The 24,238-nt window shown below is 44.5% G+C and overlaps 1 protein-coding gene across 2 annotated transcripts in view; it reads right to left on the bottom strand.

Moving 5' to 3' along the window:
* Positions 1-713: 713 nt before the first annotated feature.
* Positions 714-24,238, bottom strand: part of LOC121643032 (storkhead-box protein 2-like) — a 51,565-nt gene continuing 28,040 nt past the window's right edge. For both annotated transcript variants that reach the window (XM_041990203.1, XM_041990205.1), the window contains exons 3-4: positions 5,250-7,584; positions 714-1,383 (exon numbers count right to left, since the gene is read on the bottom strand). In XM_041990203.1, coding sequence (XP_041846137.1) covers positions 1,179-1,383; positions 5,250-7,584 — 2,540 coding nt within the window. In that variant the 3' untranslated portion in view covers positions 714-1,178. The remainder of the gene's footprint in view (positions 1,384-5,249; positions 7,585-24,238) is intronic.

Raw genomic sequence — 24,238 nt, 5'->3', positions numbered from 1 at the left:
TTCCAATCCAGCCACTAAATGTAGTTTTATTCAGAGACTCTATCTGGTAAATCCACAATGATCCATGATAACATCATTATTTATCACATTTCATCATAAAAACATCACCATCACTACTATGTTGCTAAGAGACCTCTATTTAGACCTGGACATGATGATGAAGCCACTTCCTGTCAGACTTTCCACCAATCAGAGAGCTTAGATTGACGGTAACGTCCAATCAGGAGCAGCCAAAGATCAACCAGTGAGCAGAAAGTTCTATGTGTGTGTGAAAAGAAGAAAAATAATGCTCCTCTATGGCTGGAATAAAGCCAAGAAGACGTTTCTGATGCACGGTGGCGCCACAAAGCAGCTGAGCTGGAGTTGGTTTAGTGAGGATAGCAGGTAAATAGTAGCAGGAATAACTGGAAATGAGGAAAAAGTGGAAACATGGAAATAGTTTCTGTTGTGTGTTTGTTTCAATAACAATATTTTTTCTCCTGAAAGCCAAAACTTGAGAGAACGATGGGATGAGAAAAGGTTTGGTCACTGTTGATCTGTGTGTTATTTCTACAAAGTTCTGTTAGTAATAAATTCTGCTTTCTTCTTCTGGTCGACCTTTATGCTGCTACATCTATTCATACATTCATTTTACATCATTTTACCTCCCAATCTGACCGCTGAGAAACATCATGATGCTGGCTGGGATTAAAAGCTTCAGCTTCTACATACTGGTTTGGAGTTTTAAGGGCTCAACTCTTCTCGTTTGGTTTAGTATTTTAATTTTATTAAATGGGACCAGCTGTCAATCATTAACTTCTAATTGTACCTCTTTAGTAAATATTTAAAGTTGATTTTGATTAGTTTTCGTTTTTCTCTCAGCAGTTTGAAATGAGACCAGTTTGAGCTGGAAAGAGATTGATGGATGAGCGGAGCAAACAACAAAACCTGAGATTACTAAGACATAAACATTCTCTCTCTTCAACCGGTCATGTGACAGGACAGCTGTGTCTAAGCTGGAGGCTGCAGAGACATGATCCCAGTCCACCCTGTGGATGACGTGTGTGTTAGACTAATTTCCTAGTGATGTAATCCAGTGTATGTTTCCACAATGAACCTATCCCAGCTCCACTCATCCAGTCTTTAACAGTCCTCGGTGGTGGGTCTGGACTTTCTGGTCTCAGTGCGCAGGGTGAAGCCTACACACTGGTGATGGAGGCGAGGCAGGTGCTGGGCTTCTGGAGTTTATCTGGTTGGCTTCCAGCAGGTTCCGATGTGGCACGGAAGGAGAAAGTAGGAGCGCCGGCAGTGGTGATGCCGAGGTGTCCTGGACTCAGAGCCAGGTTCTGCCGTCGGTTACTCTCCACGATGGACGAGGTGTTAGACGCTAAACTCTCTCTGGTCCTGTTAAGACACAAGGACATAATGAGAAACGTTACAGATCCATCACATCAATTTCAAACTGCTTTAATTTACCACATTTACATCATACATGGTACAATGAACAGTGAAATGCTTTGTGGACACCGGAAAGAGGCCCCGGAGAAGACCTAGGACACGCTGGCCAGACTACATCTCTCGGCTGGGAACGCCTCGGGATCCCTCCAGATGAGCTGGTGAATGTGGCCGGAGAGAGGGAAGTCTGGGTTTCCCTGCTTAGACAGCTGCCCCCACAACCCGACTCCGGATAAGCAGCAGAAAATGGATGGATGCATAAAACTGCCATAAAGATCATGTAGTTAACAGTTAATCCACTGCCTGTCTCCACCACACTGCTCTCAACACGGATGTGTTTTTAATTATTTTTTCCCTTTGGCACTGTCACTCTTTTCACTTCTCACTCTTCTTCTTTCCGACCCTTTCACGGTTAACGGTGATCCCACCGTCATTATATTAATGCGAACCGCAGTGCACGCACACACTCGAGCATCAGGCTCAACTTGCGGACACACTTCAGCACTTTGAACAATTCACACAAATGCACACACACAATATATGAGGGAACAACACACACACATGCAGACATTTAATTCACAGATCCATGTCACACACTCAGCTGGCAGACACATGTACACAAAGCAGTGGGACACACGTGCTTCAGTAATATGCATGTAGCCTCATTTCTGTAGGCGGATCATGAACACTGAGGTTTGTCACTTGGAATGTGTGTGGAGCTGGTACAAGGGAAAAGAGGTTAAAGTTTTCAGTCGGCTGCAGGAGATGAAGGCAGACATCGTCCTCTTCCAGGAAACTCATTTATCAAACTCAACAACAACCCAGTTTCCACACGTGTATTCAGCTTGTTATAATTCTAGGCAGAGAGGAGCAGCAACTCTTATTAATAGAAGGTTAAATTTTGACATAGATAATACAATCATAGATCCAGAAGGCAGATTTATAATAGTTACATTATCTATTAAAAATGTTAAGTTATGTATCGCAAATATATCTGGTCCAAGTGTAGATGATCCTCCTTCTTTCACTCCCTCTTCGCCTCTATGGTCACTCAGATAACACACTAATTATAGGAGGTGATTTTAACATTATACTGGACAGACAAAGTACCACAGGAGCTCATCGAGTCTGGAAATCCTCAGAAACTGTTAAACATGAAGGATTGTGGTCTCTGTGATGCTTGGCGCTCTCACCAGCCCACACTAAGAGAATACACCTTCTTCTCTTCAGTCCACCATTCCTATTCTAGATTAGATTATTTCTTAACTAGCAGCTCGCTGATGAATGACATGTCAGAAATCAAGATCCATCCTATTAGCATTAGTGATCACGCACCAGTATCATTCACTCTGAGAAGTAAGAGCAATAAACCAGCAACTAGAAACTGGAGATTTAATACGTCATTACTTAAAGATCCTGAGTTTATCAGCTACTTCAAAAGAGAATGGTCCTTATATCTAGAAAATAACGACTTGCCAGAAACTTCAGCGTGTGTTCTTTGGGAAGCAGGAAAAGCAGTAATGAGAGAGAAAATAATTTCCTTTTCTTCTCATAAGAAAAAGAAGGTGTCACACGTAGTCACTGGACTTACATATATCTAAATTTTTATGGAAAAATAAGCCATCATGTATCAGTCTAAAAACTTTACAACAGACTAAAGATAGAGGCTGATTGGAGCTACCCAACTTTAATCATGTTTTCTTAGCTAACAAGCTGCAGTATATCTCCAAATGGCTTAAACCTAGCAGTCTGGATGAATCATGGTTAGATGTAGAGCAAGCATTGTGTGAGGATGTGTTTATCTCTGACCTGCCATTCATCAGCTCAACCATCAAAACACATCAGTGTTTAAAAGCATCAATATCAGTTCCTCTTTAGTGGCTTGGTGGGATTTTCTAAAAAATAACCAAATCCTCACTTTTTCCTTGTAAGTTTACACCCCTCTGGAACAACCCTGACATCCTGCAAAACAAAAAGCTTAACAATTTTACTCAATGGAAAAATAAAGGAATAAAACAGTTAGAACATATAATAGAAAATGGAAACTTCTTATCATTTAATATTCTCACTTCACAATATGGAATCAGTAGCAGAAAGTATTTAGAATATCACCAGCTTAAATCTATTATGTAAAAAATATACCATTAATCAATTAAACTTACAGCTACCTATTAGGGTGGCAGAATTCGTGAATCTCAATGCCCCAAAGTTGTTATCATAAATATATAGACTATTATCTGGGCTCTAGTGCCTGGGGGTGGCCCCCTTCCTTGGGGTGGAAGGGTTGGTTGGTGCTAGGGAGTCTGGGTCTGCCCGGGTGTGCTGCCACAGGGTGGGTTGTTGCATGCCCTGGTGTCTTGGGGGGGGGGGGGGGGGGTGCGGCTGGAGCATTGGAGTGAGTGCTTGCCCATGACCTGGTCCTCCTGGGTATGGTGCAGGCGCTCTGCCTTGGGTGGGAGGGCGCCTCTAGGCCCTGGGCCGTTTGCTCTGGTCACCCTGGATGACTAGTGCCTCACGGGGTCGGCGGCTGCCAATCTTGGCTCACCAGGGCCTGTGCCCCCCTTGACCACAGGGGATTCTGGCTGGGGCCTTCCTCTGCCGCCCACTGGGTGGGTCCGAGGTGGTCTTCGTTTTGGGGTGGCTTGAGTTTGTGATTGCTGCTGATGACCCGGGTCTCTGGGCCACCCTAGTCTCCCTTTAGCCGCCTCTAGCTTTGGTTCAGGTGTGTGTTTCTGTACAGGTGTAGCAGCTGCTTGTGTGGTGTGAGGTTGGACTGAAGCTCGTTGCTTCTATCTACGGGATCTTTGTCTCCTCTTCCTTTTTTCTACTTTCCTTTTTTACTTCTTTTGATTATTCTCCTTTTATCTTACCCCTCTGGCCAGGTCCAGCAGGATTACATAAACATCATTCAAAATAAAGATGAAAGAAATTATAATAAAAATAAAAATCAGAATTTTAAGAGGAGCCTTATACCCATAAAGCTCCTCTTGGCAAAGCAAATTTGTTCGTCACAACACAGCTGCCAGACATTGCATCTGTGTAATGGCTGATTATAACCGAGCAGGATGAAAGAATCAGAAAAACCTGTCGGCCCTTTAGATGGGAAGTTTGATAATTAAAAAGCATAAAGATGGAACAAGCTATAAAAATGCTGTTATTTGCAGACATACCAAAATTTAACAGAAACACCTCTAGCTTGACGTCCCATCTTTTGCATCTTTTGCTGAGGCTGCAATTTCAGGTGTTACACCTAGCTTACGCCAGACCGTAAGGTAGGTGTAACACCTGAAATTCCAGATGTAACAGATGTATATAGTTTGAAATGTGATTAACTGTAATTAATCCACAGCTATCCTATGATTAATCAGAATAAGAATCTTAATCCTCTGACAGCCTGTTTGCTGTTTTTTGTCTTTTGTTGGCTACTGGTGCCAGCAGCAAATGACAAATGAAGACATGTGATTTGAAGTCATCTCTCAGACCTCATTTGCTTCTCAGATTTACCACAATGTTAAATTTCATGGTTAAAAAATAAAACAAAACTGCTATAAATATAAATCTGTATCTTTTCCTGTTTTGTTTTTGTTTTCTCGAATCACTTAAAACAACTTCAGATCAAAACTATCAAACATTCAAAGATTTTTAGGATTTCCCCAGTTTGATAATTTGAATAATTACATCATTGATTAAAAAATGAATAATTTTTCATATAATAACAAAAAGCAGAAAATTTGTGTTGAGTTGTGTGGAGTTTTAAGGGTTTATATCTGTTGCACAGATGTTCAGCTTCATGTGTGAAGGAGGAAAATTCTCACCGTGGGGAGTTGAATCCACTGTCTACAGTGACAGAACTGGAGTCCATGCTGTCCAGCCGGGCTGAGTGGGCCGACTGCTGGTTCTGGTTGGGTTCGGGATGGTTCTCTTTAGCACCGGAGAAGGTGAGGGTCCTTTCAAACCTCCTTTGCAGATCCCTGGCCTTCTCCCTCTCCAGCAGCCACTGCATGGTCCCAGCTCCTCCTCTTTCAAGCCCAGCTACGCTCCTTCCAGGCTTCTCCCCATCCTCTCGACTTTTAGCTCCCCCGTCCTCCAGTTCCTCGTCGTCGGAGACGTTGTAGTAGTCGAAAGAGGCCTCTGCAGCGCCGGTTGCAGGTTCGAGTCCCTGTGGTGGAGCAGGCAGCGTTGCCAACAGTGGTTTAGGAGCATCGAAGTTGTTGTGGGAGTCGAGAGCGTCGCAGGAGGAAGACAGAGTGGAGGAGAGAGCCGTGGGCTTTCTCAGGGAGCTGTAACCCGGCAGAGGGAGGGTAGGGGGGGGCTTGAACAAGGTGTCTTTACTAAAGATCTCCTTGTGTTTCTCCTGACTGGAAGAGGTGCTGTGGGGGGGTCGTCCGTTAGTGATGGAGGGATCAGGGACAGAGAGAGGTATAGGAGGCAGGCTGCCACCTTTAGGTCCAGACTTCTGGAAGTCCTCCTTATTTTCCAGTGGATGGGACGTCTGTCTGTCCACCTTCCGGTCGGTGCTGCTGAGTTTCAAACCATCATGGCTGCTTTTCCCCAGAGTTCCCAGTGTGTTTGTGGCTGCCACTTCAGAGGAGCCAGAGCACTGGAAGTAATCATCCGGAGGGTTTGTGGTCAGTGGCTTGGGAGAGTAGGCCGGTAAGTTGTCCCTGCTCTTACTCTTCTCAAAGTTCCTGACACCGTCCAATCCCAGAGATTCCCCTGGCACCTTTGCCATGGGGGGCGTGGCCCGGGCATAATGAGAAGAGCTCTGATTGGCCCGCAGGGTGCCGTCATCAGTGTAGTAACGGGTCCGGTCTTCATAGTAGTCCGGTGGTCCAATGAGTCCGGCTCCGAGAGGTCCTTTAGAGTTGTCCATTGACCTGGAGCGCTCCTTGGCCTTGCTGCTGCGCTCGTTCCGAGACTTCCTCTCCTGGGTGTGGGAATGTGAGCGGTGGACCTTGGAGTGGTGGGCAGATGGGACGTGGCTTGGCTCGGGGAAAGGCATCTCCGTGCGCCGCTTGGCTAGTTCTCCGGACACATCCCACTCGGGTGTGACAGGAAGGTGGGAGGGGTCCAGGATGTTGGGAATGCTGTGTGCCAGGTGAAGCCGGGCCCTCTGACGCTCCATGGCGAGGGCTTGTTCACGCGGTGACCGAGCCAGTGAGGAGGAGTAGCCTCGGTAGTCCCGATCAGCCGGGTCTAAGTGGGATCCATCGCCGGGATCGAACCGGAACGCCCTGGTCTTGCTGTGGGAGCGGTTGAGCTTGGTCTGGGACTGCTTCCTGTGCCGACCGCCGCTTTTTCTGCTGCGGGAGCTCTGATTGGCTGATGATGCTTTGCTCCTCTGAGCACGCTCCTCTTCCAGGCGTTTCATGACAGCAGTGTGTCGTGCCAGGTTTTCCACAGTGAGATCAGGGTTGATCCTGCGAATGATCTCCATCTCCACGTGGCGCGGTAGCTGGCTGGGGGCCTCCTCATCCCGGAGGGGCCACTCCTCCGGGGGGAACTGAGCAGAGAATGTGGCCAGCTGCTTCGCCTTGTCCTTTTTAAAACTCAGACGAAACAACTTCAGACCAAACTTCCGGCTTCCTGTCCCGTTTCCTCCAGTCTGTTTCTCGACATCTCCAACTCCGCCCCCCCCGCGGTGCTTGGTGAGCGTGTCCGTCTTGAAGGGGAACCCCAGGCTGTTCCGGCTCTTCTCAGTGGTGCCTCCTGCTGGCTGAGGAGGAGTCTGGGGGGAGTGTTGTGATGAGTACGCCTCCCGGTGGTCTTTAGGGGAGCGGCGCTGCAGAGTGGTATGGTGGCTCGGAGGGTCGTCTGACCGGTAAAAACAGTCCTCACCTCCTCCACAGAGGTTCTGGCTGGCCTTTGGGTGGGTCCGGTCTCGCAGCCCCCCAGAGGTGGAGGGGGTTATAGTGCCAGAGAGAGGGGAGGTGCACTGGGTCTGCTGATGCTGCTGCTGTTTGGGGTGTCGCTCAGCCGACCGCTCCTCTAAGTGGTACCACTTGGTGCTGGTTCTGATGAGGCTTGGGGTTATGAAGTAGGTCTGGGGGGTAACGATGCAGTATCCGTCTGGGGTCGGGTAGATTTTCCGCTCACGGACCAGCATGTTCAGAGTGTGATGCAGAGCCTCCTCCGTCGGAGTGGGAACACCTGAAGGCAACCAGAGAGAAGAATGAAAGCAGGAACACCTCACACCTTGTCACCAGGTCTAACTGATAGGAACCACCTGAACCTGAATCTTGTCATAAACACTGTGGATTTCCTTTAAAGTTCTTAGAAACAAACCAGACATGCTCAGAACTGCCAGCGAGAGGGAGTCGAGTCCGGGACTCAGACTCAAGTCCCACTTAAATCTCATTTACAGCAACTTCAGGCTTGACTAGGACTTGCAAACATTTATTTTGTAATATTTACTTCCTGAACCACTGTCAGCTGGATCTAGAGCGCATTTCACTCCAGAATGTACCACAAGGTGGCAGCAACGGTAGTAGGTCTAATCACACACACATATATATATATATATACACATATATATATATATATACACATATATATATATATATATATATATATATATATATATATATATATATATATATATATATATATATATACAGTTGCCACCCCTCGCCCCAAAAAAAAATAATTGTGAACACAAATAATTATTTCAATAATGATACAGTAATGTGCAATATAGCATAACACAAGTGGTGCAAATTATAAATGTAACAATGTGTTTTTTAATAGTTAAAAATTGATGACCCCCCTATTTCTCAAAGTGGTTTGGTCCACTTGCCATTTTCCAACGGGCAGGGCTACCGGCGGCTCCGTGTTTCAGCTCTGCAACAGTCCCACATGAGGAAACAGCAGCGATGTGCAGAAGCCAGGAAGTCATTTATCTCACCACAAACACAAGGTTGGAACATGAAAAGTGACATTTCTCCTGCTTCGTCCAAAATAAGCTTCCTTTAGTTTTTTAATCATCATTTAATCCCGCCGTCATAACAGAGAAATGACGAATGTATGGGGCTTGTCATGCCATGCATGCATTAACTGCATTAAAAAGTTTAACATAATTAATTACATAAATTAATTAACACCATTGGCACATTATTTGTTACAGCCCTATTATCATTATTATTGGTACTCCCCTCTCTCCAGGGTGTGGTGCATGGGAGATATTCGGGGTGCACTGTGGGTCCCTGGCTGCTGTCACTTTGGGCTCTCGGCTTGGTGGGACCTGGATCGTGGGTTCTGTCCCTGGCTTATGCATGTGAGCCAGTGCCTTGCAACCCTGGGTCCCCTGGGGCCTGTGCTCCTTGCGGGGGGGCTCTGGATGTGGCTTTACTCTGCCTCCTTCTGTCGGGACGCATGGCCGTTCCTGCTGTGGGCGGTCTCGATTCTGTTCTCTGTGGTGGCTCGTGGTTGCCCGGGACTTGGGGCCCTCCCAGTCTGCCTCTGATCCTTGGAGGGAGCACGGTTGCATTTACATGATCATTAAGCACAACTCACCCCTAATGTTTAGTACACAAACACACACAAGTTGCTGGTGTGTTCGTTGCTCTTCATGGTTTCTACAGTTTTTCTTCTCCCAGGGGCCCCTATAGATGGTCTGCTGGTCTCTAGAGGTCTTCAGGATGGCTCCTGCTTCTTTTCAGGTGTAGCAGCTGTTTAGTTTCTCTGTTTAGCTGTGATTGTTGTTGTTGTGTCTTGTTTTCTACCTTTGGTTTTGTTCTTTCCTCTTCCCGTTTCTCCTCTAGCCACCTTCATCCATCTGTTTCTCCAGTCCAGCAGTTATAAGCAAAACCATATTTTAAAACAATAATAAAGAATAACATTTAAGATTCAAGAGAACCCTATATCCAGAAGCTCCTCCTGGCAGACTGAATTAGTTCAGCTTAACACGGCAGCCAGACCATCATCCTGCTGCCGCCATGCTGGACAGGTAAAAAAACAAAAAAACAAAAGCGCGAAGCATAAATCGGGTCTTCTTCTGCCTCTGGTTCGGTGAATCTTGGTCATATTAAGATGAAACTTCCAGCTGTGGAATCTGTGAGATGTGAGCTTTCAGTAGAGGAGCCGTTTGTTCGTGTTCATGGGGAAACATCATCTGTGTTTACATGTTTTTAGGACTTTGTGTATCTGGTCTTTTAATTATTGTTGTCTTAACTGTGTTTGTTGGTGATAGAAATGGTTTTACTGAGCTGGTAGCTGAGATTCTGGACTTTCTGTGGATACCACACATGTTTATAGTTACATCTACAGACCTGACGCTACACCCGGAAACAAGATGTTAACCCTTAACTCCCGGTAGTGGAGGCTGCAGGTGCAGAGGTGAAGCTAAACAGTCAAGCTAAGAATGAAAGTTTAGAGAAATTTTATCCAGAAATGTGGATAATGAAGCAGTGAAGCTGCATGGATGGAAGTTATTGTGCATATTGTGAATATTTCTCTCTCCTCACCATCTAGAAGCTGTGAGATTCTCATCCTGCTTTCTGTCTGTTCACCTGATGGCTGATATAAGAAAGATGTTTCTGGCTCGCCCCAAGCTGCAGTACAGATAAAACTGCTGGTTTGAATGTTGATGAGAATGTAGATCTATAATTGATGTTTGATGTGAAGTGAAATTAAATTTGTGAGAGGAGGATGATGTAGTTTGGCTGCAGTTCACCACCTGCATCATTTCCAAAATGTCCGTATGCATAAGTCAGAGTTCATGTAAAGGTGCACATTTTCCCCTCACCTTTGTTTTTATAGATCTTTTGTGTGGAGAGTGGTGTACGCCACAAAACAGGGCGTTTTGTGCGTACGCCACGTTTATAAATAAGACCACTGGTCCTTCTCCTGCTGCAGCTGCACGGCCCAAACAACAGATCAGCTGCTGTGTGAAATCATTCTGCTGTCCATTCAAGATTATATTTTATAACAAATATAATTTCCTTTAGTGCACTCTAGACCTACACCAGAGACATGAGTTGGAAGTTAGACCTTAGGGGTGGGTGCGTAGAAAAGCATTAATACTGCTAATTTACATGAAAACACGTAGTTGATAAAAAAAATTTAACAGCTATGGGACTTCTAGTGTAAGATGTTTTTGTCTAGAGTCTTCATTAAAAGACATTAATATCTGACTATAAGCTCAGGCAGATCGGCGGCAACTAGGCCTGTCACGATAACAAATTTTGCTGTGTGACAAATTTTCTCAGAAATTATCGTGATAACGATAATGTTGCACAAAGCAATAATAATGTCATTTTGAGACCATTTTCAACTAATATAATGACAATGCCATAATAATGCAAATACACCCTTTCAAAGATCAATAAACCTTCATTTCTAAAGAATATTTTACACCGAGACCGGAAGAAATTAAGAAAAAACAATAAACAGAACAAACTCTCTGTCTCATTAACAATGAACAGAAACCAAACACAACCAAAAACATTAAGTATGATAAAAAATAAAGTCTCTGTTCTGTAAACAAAAATGTTCTTCAAAAAATATATATAAAAAAAATTCAACATGGGCTCAGACAGGGAAAACCGGTAAAACTGCCAGTTAGTACCATTGTATTTTAAATAACAAGAAAAAAAAGTGCATCGTTGCTGTTTGTAAAGCTGAAATATCTCCCTCATCACTGTGTGTCAGACTGACCTACGAGCAGTGATGAACTGCTGCTGCATCGCCACGCTGCACCTTTTTCAAATACACCGGGACACCGGCCCAAGAGTAATGCCGCCCGCTGGGAATCCTTCCGAACCTCTCGATTAGCCGACTGATGTGTATTTCAGAGTGAGAAATCGGAGGTTTAGTGTGAGAATGTAAGAAGCCACTCAAATGTGTGAGTCTCACGGCCGATGCGTGAGAGTTGGCAGCCCTGTAAACAAACGCGGCGTACCGGCTCACACAGGTTAGTGGTTCACCACAGTCTCCTGCTGCAACATGCTGCCATCAAGTATGACACGAGAGATCACGCCGCAAGAAACGAGAGCGTTCAGTTGAGATGCTCCATAGTGAAACCTGCTGTCATACACAGTCTATGGTAAAGTAAGAGAGAGAAAAAAAATCTCAGCTGGCAAACTTATCGACCTCATTCTTTCTTACCGTGCAATTAATTGACTTATTGCTTATTGTGACAGGCCTAGCGGCAGCTTTGGATAATCCCATATCATTTTAATGGATTTTTTTTTAAAGGACTTAGGGGTTTTAGAGACCTTTAGTAGCTGGACAGGAAAGGTGGGCCGGCGAGAGCGGCGAATGACCTGCAGCAAAGGTCTCCAGGGCAGGACTCAAACCTGAGCCAGCTGCACCAAGGAGCTGTAGCCTCTACACTAAAGTCGAACTACACGCTGCCCCACACACATCATTTTCACTCTGCGTGCGATGCAGAAATAAACATCTCATGCACTAACTGCACTAGTTGCTTTAAAAAAAGTCGCTAGAAGGGTCTGAAGACTCTAAATATATCCACAGAGTCACTTAGCTAGCAATACAAGTTACCAAGTGTTTCCATACTTACACAGGTGTGATCAAAAATTAGGTGGGTTGGGTCGGGGGGGCTGCTGCCTAAGAGGAAACCCAGACTTCCCACACATTCACCAGCTCATCCAGGGGGATCTCGGGGTGTTCAGAGGCTAGCTGAGAGCTGTAGTCCATCCAGCGTGTCCTGGGTCTTCCCCGGGGCTTGGATTCTCCTCCCGGTGGGCTGTGCCAGTTAAAACCTCACCAGGGAGGCGTCCAGGAGGCATCCTGACCAGATGCCCGAGCCACCTCATCTGGCTCCTCTCAATGCGGAGGAGCAGTGACTCTACACTGAGCCCCTCCCGGATCACCGACCTTACATTCACAATCTCACTACCCACAGCTCATGACCATAGGTGAGGGTAGGAACGTAGATCAACCGGTAAATCGAGAGCTTTGCCTTTTGGTTCAGCTCCTTCTTCACCACGACAGACCGATGCAGAGTCCACATCACTGCAGACACTGCACCGATCCACCTGACCATCTCCCGCTCCATCCTTCCCTCACTCCTGAACAAAACCCTGAGATACGTGACCTTCTCCACTTGGGGCAGGACCCTACTGCAGACCCGGAGAGAGCACTCCACCCTTTTTTGGCTAAGGACCATGGTCTCGGATTTGGAGGTGCTGATTCTCATCCCAGCCACTTCTCACTCGGCTGTGAATCGTTCCAACGATAGCTGAAGATCACGGCCTGATAAAGCCAACGGAACCACATCATCCGCAAAGAGCAGAGACCCAATCCTGAGGCCAGCAAACCGGATCCCCTCAACACCTCGGCTGTACCTAGAAATTCTGTCCAAATAAAGTTAGGAACAGAATCAGAGAAAAAGAGCAACTTTAGCAGAGTCCAACCCTCACTGGAAGCAAATCTGATTTACTGCCGGCAATGCGGACCAAGCTCTGACACCGGTTGTACAGGGACGGGACAGCTCGTACAAGGGGGTCCGGCACTCCATACTCCCAGAACACCGCCTAGCAGGAGTCCCCGGCGGACACGGTCAAATGCTTTCTCTAAGCCCACAAAGAACATGCAGACTGGTTGAGAAGACACCCATGCCCCTTCCAAGACCCTGAAGAGAGTGTAGGGCTGGTCCACTGTTCCACGACCAACACGAAAACCACACTGCTTCTCCTCAATTCGAGGTTAGACTATCTGATGGACCCTTTCTCTCCAAGACCCCTGAATATACCTTATCAGGGAGGCTGAGGAATTTATTTCCCCTTGTAGTTGGAGCACACCCTCCGGTCTCCCTTTTTAAAGAGGGGGACCACCACCCCAGTCTGCCAGTCCAGGGAAACTGTCCCTGATGTCCACGCAATGCTACAGAGGCATGTCAACCAAGACAGCCCTACAGTATCCAGAGCCTTAAGGAATTCCGGCCGGATCTCATCCACCCCAGGGGTCTTGCCAGTGAGGAGCTTTTTAACCATCTCAGCAACCTCGGCCCCAGACATTTGAAAGCGCACGATACGGTCCCCCCACTTTGTTACCTCATCAGAAGACATGTTGGTGGGACTGAGGTCATCTACGAAATAATCCCTTCACTGAACCACAATGTCCTGAGTTAAGGTCAGCAGCCCCCCATCCCCACTGTACACAGTGTTGATGGAGCACTGCTTTCCCCTCCTGAGCCACAGAATGGTGGACCAGAATCTCCTCGAAGCCGTCTGGAAATTATTCCTTATTAGCTCTCCAAACTCCTCCCATGCCCAATTTTTTGCCTCAGCGAAGCTGCCTTCTGCTTAGCCTGCCGATACCCATCAGCTGACTCTGGAGTCCCACAGGCCAAAAAGGTCTGATAGGACTCCATCTTCAGCTCGATGATATCCCTCACTGCTGGTGTCCACAAACAAGTTTGGGGATTTCTGACACGACAGGCACTGGCAACCTTATGGGCACAGCTCAAATTGGCTGGGTTAAGAGGCACGGAACACAGCCCACTTGGTGTACCCTGCCTCACCCGGGACATGGTTGAAGCTCTGCCGAAGATGGGAGTTGAAACCATTTCTGACAGGGGGACTCCGCCAGACATTTCCAGCAGATCCTTACAACACGCTTGGGTCTGCCAGGCCTGATCAGCAACCTCCCCCACCATCTGAGCCAACTCACCACCAGGTGGTGATCAGTTGACAGCTCCACCCCTCTCTTCACCTGAGTGTCCAAGACATGTCGTCACAAGTCCGATGATACGACTACAAAGTCGATCATTGAACTGCGGCCTAGAGTGTCCTGGTGCCAAGTGCACATGTGGACACTCTTATGAGAAGTCCAATAACAAAACACCACTTGGATTCATCAGGATTCATCTTCCCAGTCATGACCCTTCTAGGTCTCACTGTCAATGCCCAAGTGACCATTGAAGTTGGACATTGGAGTCCCCGGAAGGCGTGCTCTCTGACACACCATCCAAGGACACCAAAAAGTGTAAGTACTCTGTTGTTTGGTGCATAAGCACAAACAACAGAGTACCTGACTTGTGGACCTGTCAGGACCTGTCCCTCCACCCGAAGGCGGAGGGAGGCTACCCTCTTGTCCACTGGGGTAAACCCCAACCTACAGGCGCCAAGTCGGGGGGCGATGAGCATGCCCACACCTGCTCGCCGCTTCTCACCGGGAGCAACTCCAGAATGGAAGAGGGTCCAGCCCCTCTCAAGGACAGTGGTTCCAGAGCCCAAGCCGTGCGTCAAGGTGAGTCCAACTATATCTAGCCAGAACTAGTTGACCTCGCGCACCAGCTCAGGGTCCTTTCCTGCCAGAGAGATGATGTTCCTTGTCCCTAGAGCTAGCTTCTGCAACAGAGGATCAGACCACCAGTGTACCCGCCTTTGGCTGCCACCCAGCTCAGGCTGCACCCGACCCCTATGACCCAATAGTGTAATGAAGTAATTTAGATGATTTCTTTTATCATTTTCTTGGTCAAATGTAATGTTTATACAATGTCAAATGCACATTTATATTGTTTACCATGTGAAAACTTGCAGAAAATTCTATGTAATGCTGAAAATAGTAACCAAATAGGGCTTATTATTATCCCTTGACTTTGAAGGAAATTATTATTGTTTTATTTCATGTTATGCTTTAAAAAAAAGCTAAAAGATGGTTTAAAAATCAATAATTTAACTGGTTAAGGATAATTAATCATAATTTCATGGTTAAGGGTAAAAGGAGAAATTCAATTATTTGCTTTTACATGACTTAAAAAGTTATTTCATGTATGAGTTAAAACATGCAAGTAAAATATTATTTATTGTTAAATGGCAACATGAAAAAAAGAGATAACAACCAAGCTATAGCTGTGTGAGAGAAGAAATATTTAGCTGTATACAACAATACCATTATTGTTGTGCAGGATAGGTTTTTTTCTAATGGTTAAGAAAACTGCGATCAGATCAGATTTCTGGATACCTGATGTTTTCCGTATGGAGATTTGGATGCCTGAATACTGAACTGAGCTGAACTCTCGTCTGAAGATCCTCATTTTCAAGGGTTAACCAACAAAGTAGTAACAACTCAAAGCAAGGAAGGAAAAACTGAACTAAAAGAGAAATTTGACTTAACTAATGACAAAAAGGACAAACATTGAGCTCAAGGACTGGGGTTTTGTATATATTACAGTTATTGTTGTTAAATTTGTAAATGTTCATTCCATTCTGCTATTTTTTCTACAAATAATAATCATCATTTTTGCTTATCTCTTGCCTCCAGCCATGTCATTCTACACTCACTTTAGCTTTCATTGTACTCCTGACGAACCTAGTTACTGGCCTATGCGGTTGCATATCCATAACCTACTTAACGTTAGTCAGGGGTTGCACAAGGTAAGGCAGTTTTTTCTACAGCACATTTCATGTACAGGACAATTCAAAGTGCTTTACATAAAACAAAAGTTTTACAGATATTAAGAAATAGTAAAAGACAGCAACACATAGCAAGAATCACAATAAAGTAATAAATTACATTAAAATGATTAAAAGCTAGATGAGTTAAAAGTTACCGTGCAGATTTCATGCAGAGACATGAGAAAAGAAAAGTTTTTAACCTGGATTTAAAAATATCTACATTTGGTGAAAGTTTAATCTCCACTGGCAGTTTGTTCCATTTGTTTACAGCATAACAGCTAAATGCTGCTTCTCCATGTTTAGTCTGGACCCTGGTCTGGACTCTGATCTGGACTCTGATCTGGACACTGATCTAGACCCTGGTCTGGACCATGGTCTGGACCATGGTCTGGACTGAACCCTGGCCTGGACTCTGACCTGGACTCTGATCTAGACCCTGGTCTGGACCATGGTCTGGACTCTGGTCTGGACTAGTGGACCAGAGTCTTTATATCTAAGAGCTCTGCTAGGTTTATATTCTCTGAAAGTATAACAGATGGATTCTGGGCCTGAACCGTTCTGGGACGTAAACCATCAGAAGGGTTTAAAATCTATCCTGTGACCAGTGTCTAGTGTAAAGATGTTAAAACTGCTGTGATGTGTTTAGATCTCTTAGTCCGGGTTAAAACTTTAGCAGCAGCAGCAGCATCTGGATGAGCTGCAGATGTTTACTGGTCTTACTGGGAAGTCCTGTTAAAGACCAGTACAGTAATCCAGTCTACTGGAGATGGATCATGGAGGAGGTTCTCCTGGTCTCACTGGGAGACTAAACTTTTAATTCTGTTGATGTTTCTGAGCTGGTAAAAAGCTTCTTAGTGAAGCTTTGATGTGGCTGCTGAAAGTCAGGTCTGAGTCTATCAACACTCCAAGGTTACAAACTTGGTCGGTGGTTTTAAGAGCCCGAGTCTCCAGGTGTTTACCAATGCTGACCCTCTTCTTTTTCTACCAAACAGAATAATCTCAGTTTTGTCTTCACTTAATTGTAGAAAAATTTCCCTCATCCAGGTGTTTATTTGCTCCAGACAATGAAACATTAAGTCTATTTGGCTGCAGTCATCTGGTTACAGAGATACATAAAGTTGTGTATCATCTGCATAACTTTGATAATTAATGCTATAGTTCTGTAATATTTTACCCAAAGGGAGCATATACAAGTTGAACAGAAGAGGTCCAAGGACTGACGCCTGGGGGACTCAGGCATGGCCACTCGCTCAGATTCATAGCTGCCGATCGGAACTAAATAACTCCGGCCTTCTAAATAGGACCTGAACCAGTTAAGGACCGCTCCAGAAAGTCCAACCCAGTTTTCCAGCCTGAAAACAGGATTCTGTGATCTACAGTATCAAACGCAGCACTGAGATCCAGCAGAACCAGGACTGATACAGGACCAAAACCAGGGCTGATACTAGACCAGAACCCGAACTGATACAAGACCAGAACCAGGACTGATACTAGACCAGAACCAGGACTGATACAAGACCAGAACCAGTCTTTTACCACTGTGACCAGAGCTGTTTCAGGGCTGTGATGAGGTCAGAAGCCGGACTGAAATTTATCCAGATTTCCACTTTCATTCAAAAAGTCATGAAGCTGGTGAAATACAACTTTCTCAATAATCTTGGATATAAGAGGTTAGAGACGGGCTATAGTAGTTCATTATAGAGGCGTCTAGGGGAGGGGCCTAATGGCAGCTATCTTTAGAGCCTGATGCCAGCGAGCTGTTAACTATCAGTAGGAGACCAGTTTCTACCGAGTTAAAACTGGTTTTAAAAAGTCAGATGGGATCATGCCCAGAGTGCATGTTGTTGGTTTCAAATGCCAAAATATTTCTTGTAGGACTTTTAAATTCACCATTTTAAATTGTGACATAACATCAGAATTATTTCCGGGTTTTAGACACAGACTAGTTTTCTTGTCTGACTGTGTGGAATTAATATTTTGCCTGATTGTTTTAATTTTTTTGGCTAAAAAAGTTTGCAAATTGGTTTTATTTCTCAGTGGAAAGGAGCTCTGGGTTGATCTGTTTAGGAGGATTTGTAAGTTTTTCAATCATAGCAAACAGAGAGAATTGTTGATGTTCCTGTTAATCATTCCAGATAAATGCAGCTCTCTGGCCTTCACAGCTCATTGTTATAGTTATGCAGGCTTTGTTTCTACAGCTCAGAGTGAATTTGAAGTTTAGTTTCCCACCATTTCCGCTCAGTTTTCCTGCTTTCTCTTTTTAGGCTGGTAACCACAGTGGTGTTTCTCCATGGTGTTTTCTGTTTGCTCAGGGTGCTCCTGGTTCTTATCGGTGCAACAGCACCATTATATTCAAGGTTTCCAGACTGAAATGATCCAGGAGTCCATCAGGCTATGGCCTCTACACACTGAGCTCCTGTTCTTTCATTAGTGTTCCTCCTCCTCACAGAGGAGCAACTGGTTGGACACTCTGAGTGATAAGGAAATCACACTAAATACAGAAATGCTCAGACAAGGCCGAGTCAGCGACCGCAGCAAAGGAAATATCACCACCTTTAGAGAGAACCAGGTCCAGAATGTGACCTTGAATGTGGGTCGGTTCTTTTCCATGTTGCCACAAACCAAACATCCAGTATAGAAGAAAATTCCTTGACATTCCCATCTGTCATGTTATCTATGTGAATGTTAAAATCCCCAGTTAAGATGAAATGGTTAAAATCTGACGAAATAACCGACAATAATTAAAAAAATTCATCAATAAAACTGTTCAGTGTCCTGGACGTCTGAAGATGATTAAAATAGGATTTTAGAAACAGCCTTAAAATAAAACTAAGATATTAAAAAGAAGTAAAATCAGCAAATGAAATCTCTTTCCACTGTAATGAATCTGTAAATGAGGCAGCTTCTCCTCCCCCTTTCCTCCCAGTTCCACATTTATTCCTAAACCTAAAATGTTTTATTAAGAACTGTAGCACTTGTGTCTTCTGTTCACCACGTTTCTTTCAGAAAAAGAAAATCTAAACTGTGAGAAATGATGAAGTCATTAACTAACAGTGATTGTTGGACAGAGATCTAACATTAAGTACAGCAGCTTTATGAAGTTTCCTCTGGTCTCTGTTGTATTCTGAGTTATACAAGGTACAGTTGCTACAGTGCTACTCATTAGTTAAATAGGAGGATCCACCATTCCTCTGGAGCTGGGTCACTAGGGCACAGTTCGCTTTGTGTGTTTCTCTGAGTGGCTCTGTATGACTAAAAGTTTTACCAGTGGTTGTAGTGAGAGCATCGATGATGCTTTTGGAGTATCGTTGGTGTTGGTGGACCCATAACTTAAAAGTGGTAAAAGTTGGTTGATTGTTCTGAACCCGACAGTTCAACAGGGGGCCCTTCTTTCCTTTGGTTTGGATTTTGAGATATTGGATTCTGTGTTATATTGAAAGACGGGTGTTCAGGACTTCTCATTAGGAGAAGATCCTCTCTTTAAGTTTGTTAGTTTTCATATTGTATAATTATCCGAGGTTGTAAACTTCTATAGAATTTATATGGTTAAGTTTCCTTTGCGTTTTTGGTTCTGAGTCATTTATTTTCTTATTACCGGTTGAGTAGTTTTACTTTGTATAAGCTTCATTTCATTTTGAGTGTTATATTACCTGAAAAGGACACTTTATGTTTTGTATATCGAAATCATTGTAAATAAATTATTGTTTATTCATACCGGTTACTGTGTTACTGATTCCCTTACACCCCAAGAAAGGAAGGGGGTCGTAACACCCTGTGTGGACAATAATCTTCATACCATCTGGATATGGAGACAGAATGGTCTAAAGATCCCTGTCAGTTCCCTGACTGATGGATAAGAAAATGTTAGATTTTCCGTCTTTGCCATCCTCACATGCTGTTATAGAGTCACCAACAAGAACGGAGTCTATTTCTTTTAATGTGGAGGTAGCTTCTCTAGTCCTCCTGGTTGTGGAATTTTGGCCTCTCCTCCTGGTTTGGTTAGTAGCCCTGGGCTGAGTTTAAGGGCTATTTCTTGAGTTTTTATTGATCAGTATTGAAAGTCAATACATCATATTTATTGTGCAGTGAGACTTCAAGTGGTGGAGTGAGTGCTGGAGCTTTAAATTTCCTGCTGTTTTTTCCTGTTGTTGTTTCTGACTGCCGGTTTGGGATCTTCCTAGCTATTCCAGTGTCATTTGAACACATCCAGGGAAGTGTATCAGCCAGGTCTGTGGCGCAAGGCTCCACATCCGACATGCCTTCACGTATGAAGATTTGACTTAGTCCATTTGACAACTCAGTAGTTTGCACATAAGCTGGGATAGAGTCAATAAATTCTTCATTCACACGAATGTCTTGCAGTGTTTCAATCCTCTTCTCCAGCTGTGTTATACTCAAAGAAAGTTGCTCACACTCTGCAGGGTTAGAGAAATTATTCCACTAGTTCTCCGATGGCAATCAACTAAATTAATAAAAAAAATATAAAAAATTGCATTTGTAAGTGACCAGGAGTCCCTGTTCCCTAAATTTCATGCCAGTAAAGATAAGAAAAAAAAGAAGAAAAATGCAAGCAGATGTGAGAGCAAAGCAGAAAGCGTCTGTACGCTTGAAGCATAGCATGAATTAAATTGGTACAGTTACAGTGATACTGTGGAAGTATGAATGTATCAGAGCTGAGTTGAATAACAACAGGTGTAGCTCTGGTCAGCAGAATATTAATAGTATGACATTATAACATGATATCAAAATGATGTCAACCAGTCAGCCCTACAAGGCTGCATACCTGGGTACTGTGTGTCTGAAAATAGTGACAGGCAGGCTATATAAGCTTGGGAGAATGATTGTACGGGGTCTTTTGTCCTGAAGGGGTGTCCCCCTGGTCGGCCGAATAAAGGATCATTAAAGACCTCTGTCTGCAGACTCTTAATATCAGCAGCCCTTTTGATAAAGAATTTATCTACGACATTTGGCGAGCCAGCCAGTTAACCGCTGGGGCCGGGTGCCTGGACCGCTTCGACTCACCGCTCAAGGAGGTAAGCCCCATTTTAAATCCTTCTGGGTGAAGTGAGCCGAGGCGCAGGGCTGTCCTGGCTACAAGTTGAACTTAGTTATACAGCTGCTGTGTGACTCTGCTAGACAGATAAATTTGTGCGCACAAATGTAATTAGTTTATGAGGGCCTTACCAGAGGTAGCTGGGAGGAAGGTCAGTTTAAGGAGAAATAAAGTAGTTTTTGAGGAGCCCACCAGCCTAGTGGGAAGGGGCTCAGTTTAAGGAGATATTAAGTAGGCGGAGGACTCCACCAATTAGTGGGAGGGGGGTCAGTTTTAAGGTGTAACATTTCAGGGCCCTATCAAAACCTCGGCGTTACTGGACGCGGTCGCCCGGGAACTTTGAGAGGAGGGTCAGTATAGCGGCGAAAGTAAATTGGCAACAAAAATAGTAGTGAAAGTGAAGTAAAAGTGAAAATGATGTGAAGGCACCGATCGATCCGTTTTGAGTTCAAATTTAGTAAAGAGTTAAACACAGGGCCCGCAAGATTGCGAGCCATAGTCTGGTCTTGTACGGGGTCAGTTAAGTGGGTGTGAGTAGCTTATGACTAGGTTCATAGGAAAGCAAGGTGCAAAGATCGATCAAAAAATCTGATCCTAAATTAAACAGAGCCAGTAGTGAAAGGTTTAAGCTCTGTTAACCCGGGAAATCTGCGTAAAAGGGGCTTAGCGCAGTACAGCTGTGAAAAACTTTGTTGCAACATTAAATAACGTACGTAGAAAAAAGGAAGGAAAAAAGGCTTTATAAACTGACTGTTGACATATTCCTTCTTTGGACTGCTCACTGGGAGCGAACTTGTGACTTTTAAACTGGTCTTGACTGTTAATTCCTCTCTGACTAATGATGATTTGTTCAGCTGTTAAAGTGTGTGTATGAAGCGGATAGGAATGGGTGTCTGAGTGAGCTGAAAATTGTCTTTTGACTGCTTTACCCCTCCAACGGAAAGAAAACTGATGTCTTCTATGAGAGGAAATAAGGGAAAAGTTTTAAACTGTGTTTTGACTGGTTTATTCTCCTCTGACTAATGGTGATTTGCTCAGCTGTTGAAGTGTGTGTATGATAGTGGGTGATGCACCGGACAGAAATGTGTGACTGACTGAGTGTGTGACTATTCCTTGATTGCCTTACCTGTCTCGCTGAAAGTAAACTTATGTCCATGTGTGAGAAGAATAAGAGAAAAAAAGCTTCAAAACTCTCTTTGGAGAGGAGAAAAGCTGAGGGTGAGCTTGTGTGTAAAAGTGTGGACTAAATGTGGAAAGGAATGCGTGACTGAGTGTAACTGGAGATTGGAGCAGCGCTGCAAGTAACTGTTGGAAGAAAGTTTGTGCATGAGACAGAGGCCTCTGTTTGAAGTGATACTGCATGCTGCATGTTGAAAAAATTAATCTGTATTGCAGTGCATAAGTTGACTCGTTCCCCAAACTCATAGTGGTCTGGTGAAATCTGACACTAAGCTACTTGCTAACGCGCATAGACACAAGCACTGACAAAAATAAAATAGTGCTCTGCTCTTGTGCAGCTACAAGGATGTAATCTGTACTATTATAACTGTTAAAATAAGACCGCTGAACTCTTTTGGTTTCCTTCCAACAGAACACGACTCCTCCCATTGGACCGACGCCTAGAAACAGGAAACGGAGCTGCGGCGCACCCAAGTGGTTTTCGTTTGAGTTGCATGATTATCATATTGTATTAAAAGCAGGGTTGATTAAATAGGATAACAATGAGCACGCCACAGGCTATTGTTGGCATTCGTCATCCCCATAGGATGAAAGAGATTCAACACATGTCTGAAAAATGGTGCAAAAGAACTAAAAATTTGATAAATCCATGGCCTGTTACAGGAAGCTTTGACCCACAGATTTGTGAATTAATGCAACATCGCATTGAAGATTACAAAGCTGAAAATAATTCTAAGAAACGACAAAAGAAACGACAGCTTGAATTGGAAATTTTAAACTTATTTAAAATTAGCAAGCCAATTAAACGAAATGTCAAAACGATTGTGTCTTTCACGGATAGTCCAGGGGAAACTGGAAACTGTACTAACGCCGAACTTTTTCCAAATTTAACAGGAACGATAAAATTTGATGGGGACTTTAATCTTGATGACCAGCAGAGCCTTCTAGGGGGACTGACTGATGCTGGCGTACCCGGAAATGTAAGTGATATCCAAAATAGGTTATCTGCTGCTTCAGGGCTCGCGGAGAAGGGACCTCCTACTGATGCATTGCCCCAACCAGACCCACCCAACTTCAAACAGCGGGGTGCGTCCTTACAGGGCACTGGGGAAGCACACGCCCAGGTAGGAAGGCATTCAACCTCTATACATTCTCCTCGAGAAAAACAGGAAACTCCTCCCCACATGACAATCCCAAAATACTGTAGTACACAGCGACGCCAGTCTGGAATCATTAACTGTTACCAGGATCGAACCGAACTGGCTCGGAAAGGTAAGACAGATGATAGCTTTTGGATGAACTTAGGACCACGTCAGCAAGATTTGCAACGTGAGTTGGGACGGAGCCAGATAGTTGAGATGGAACAGGAAATAGATGACTTAAATGAGGAGGTGGAGGGGGCGACTTCAGGAGGCGGAGTTTCCATGCCTGCATGCTTACAGAAACCCGGCACGTCCACAGGGGTCCCTAGAGACGAATATGATTTAAGATACAGACCTAACATCAGACCTCCTGACAGATTGAAGGGGGGGGAGTTCCCAATTCTGATACGGGGAACAAGGGCTGATTATCATCCTTTTTCAGCTCGGGACCTGACAGGTTTGGTCTCAGAGCTCCCTCAAATATCCGCAGGAGGAGGCAAGTGGATTAAGGCTTTGGAATCAAACACGGCTGGAACATTTCTTTCACTGGGTGACATCAAAGCTGTCCTCGCTCAGGTTTTGGGATTGTCTAAAATGCAGCAGTTTTTCAGAGACAATGAACTGGACTGGATTTTGAGTGAAAGGGCAGATGGAACAGAATTAGCAGCCTATAAGGGGGTGATTTGGCAAGGAATACGCAAACAGTACCCTAATAAAATTGATGTTGATGCTTTGAAAGGGGAACCTCTGAAGGACGACCAGAACCCAGCAGCATACATCGATACACAGTTAAAAAGGTGGCGTCAAGAGTCTCAGAAAGATGTGGAAAATGATCCTATTTTGCTCACTCTTTTCAGAAATGCAGTCATCGATTCAATGCCAAAGGATGTCAGCAGACGTTTGGAGGATGTCGTTGGTCTAACATCTATGCCAGCGCAACAGTTCCGTGATCATGTGGTTCATGCAGTAACCCGATACAGGAAAGACCTAACTAAGACTTCTGAACAGGACCTCCAGATTCAAAGGAAGCTGGCACAGATGCAACTAAATGATTTGCAAGGCAAGCT

This window comes from Melanotaenia boesemani, chromosome 7 (genome assembly GCF_017639745.1).
Source record: "Melanotaenia boesemani isolate fMelBoe1 chromosome 7, fMelBoe1.pri, whole genome shotgun sequence".
Taxonomy (NCBI): Eukaryota; Metazoa; Chordata; class Actinopteri; order Atheriniformes; family Melanotaeniidae; genus Melanotaenia; species Melanotaenia boesemani.
Note: the sequence above shows the minus strand (reverse complement) of the source record. Positions and strands in the feature narration are given on the sequence as shown.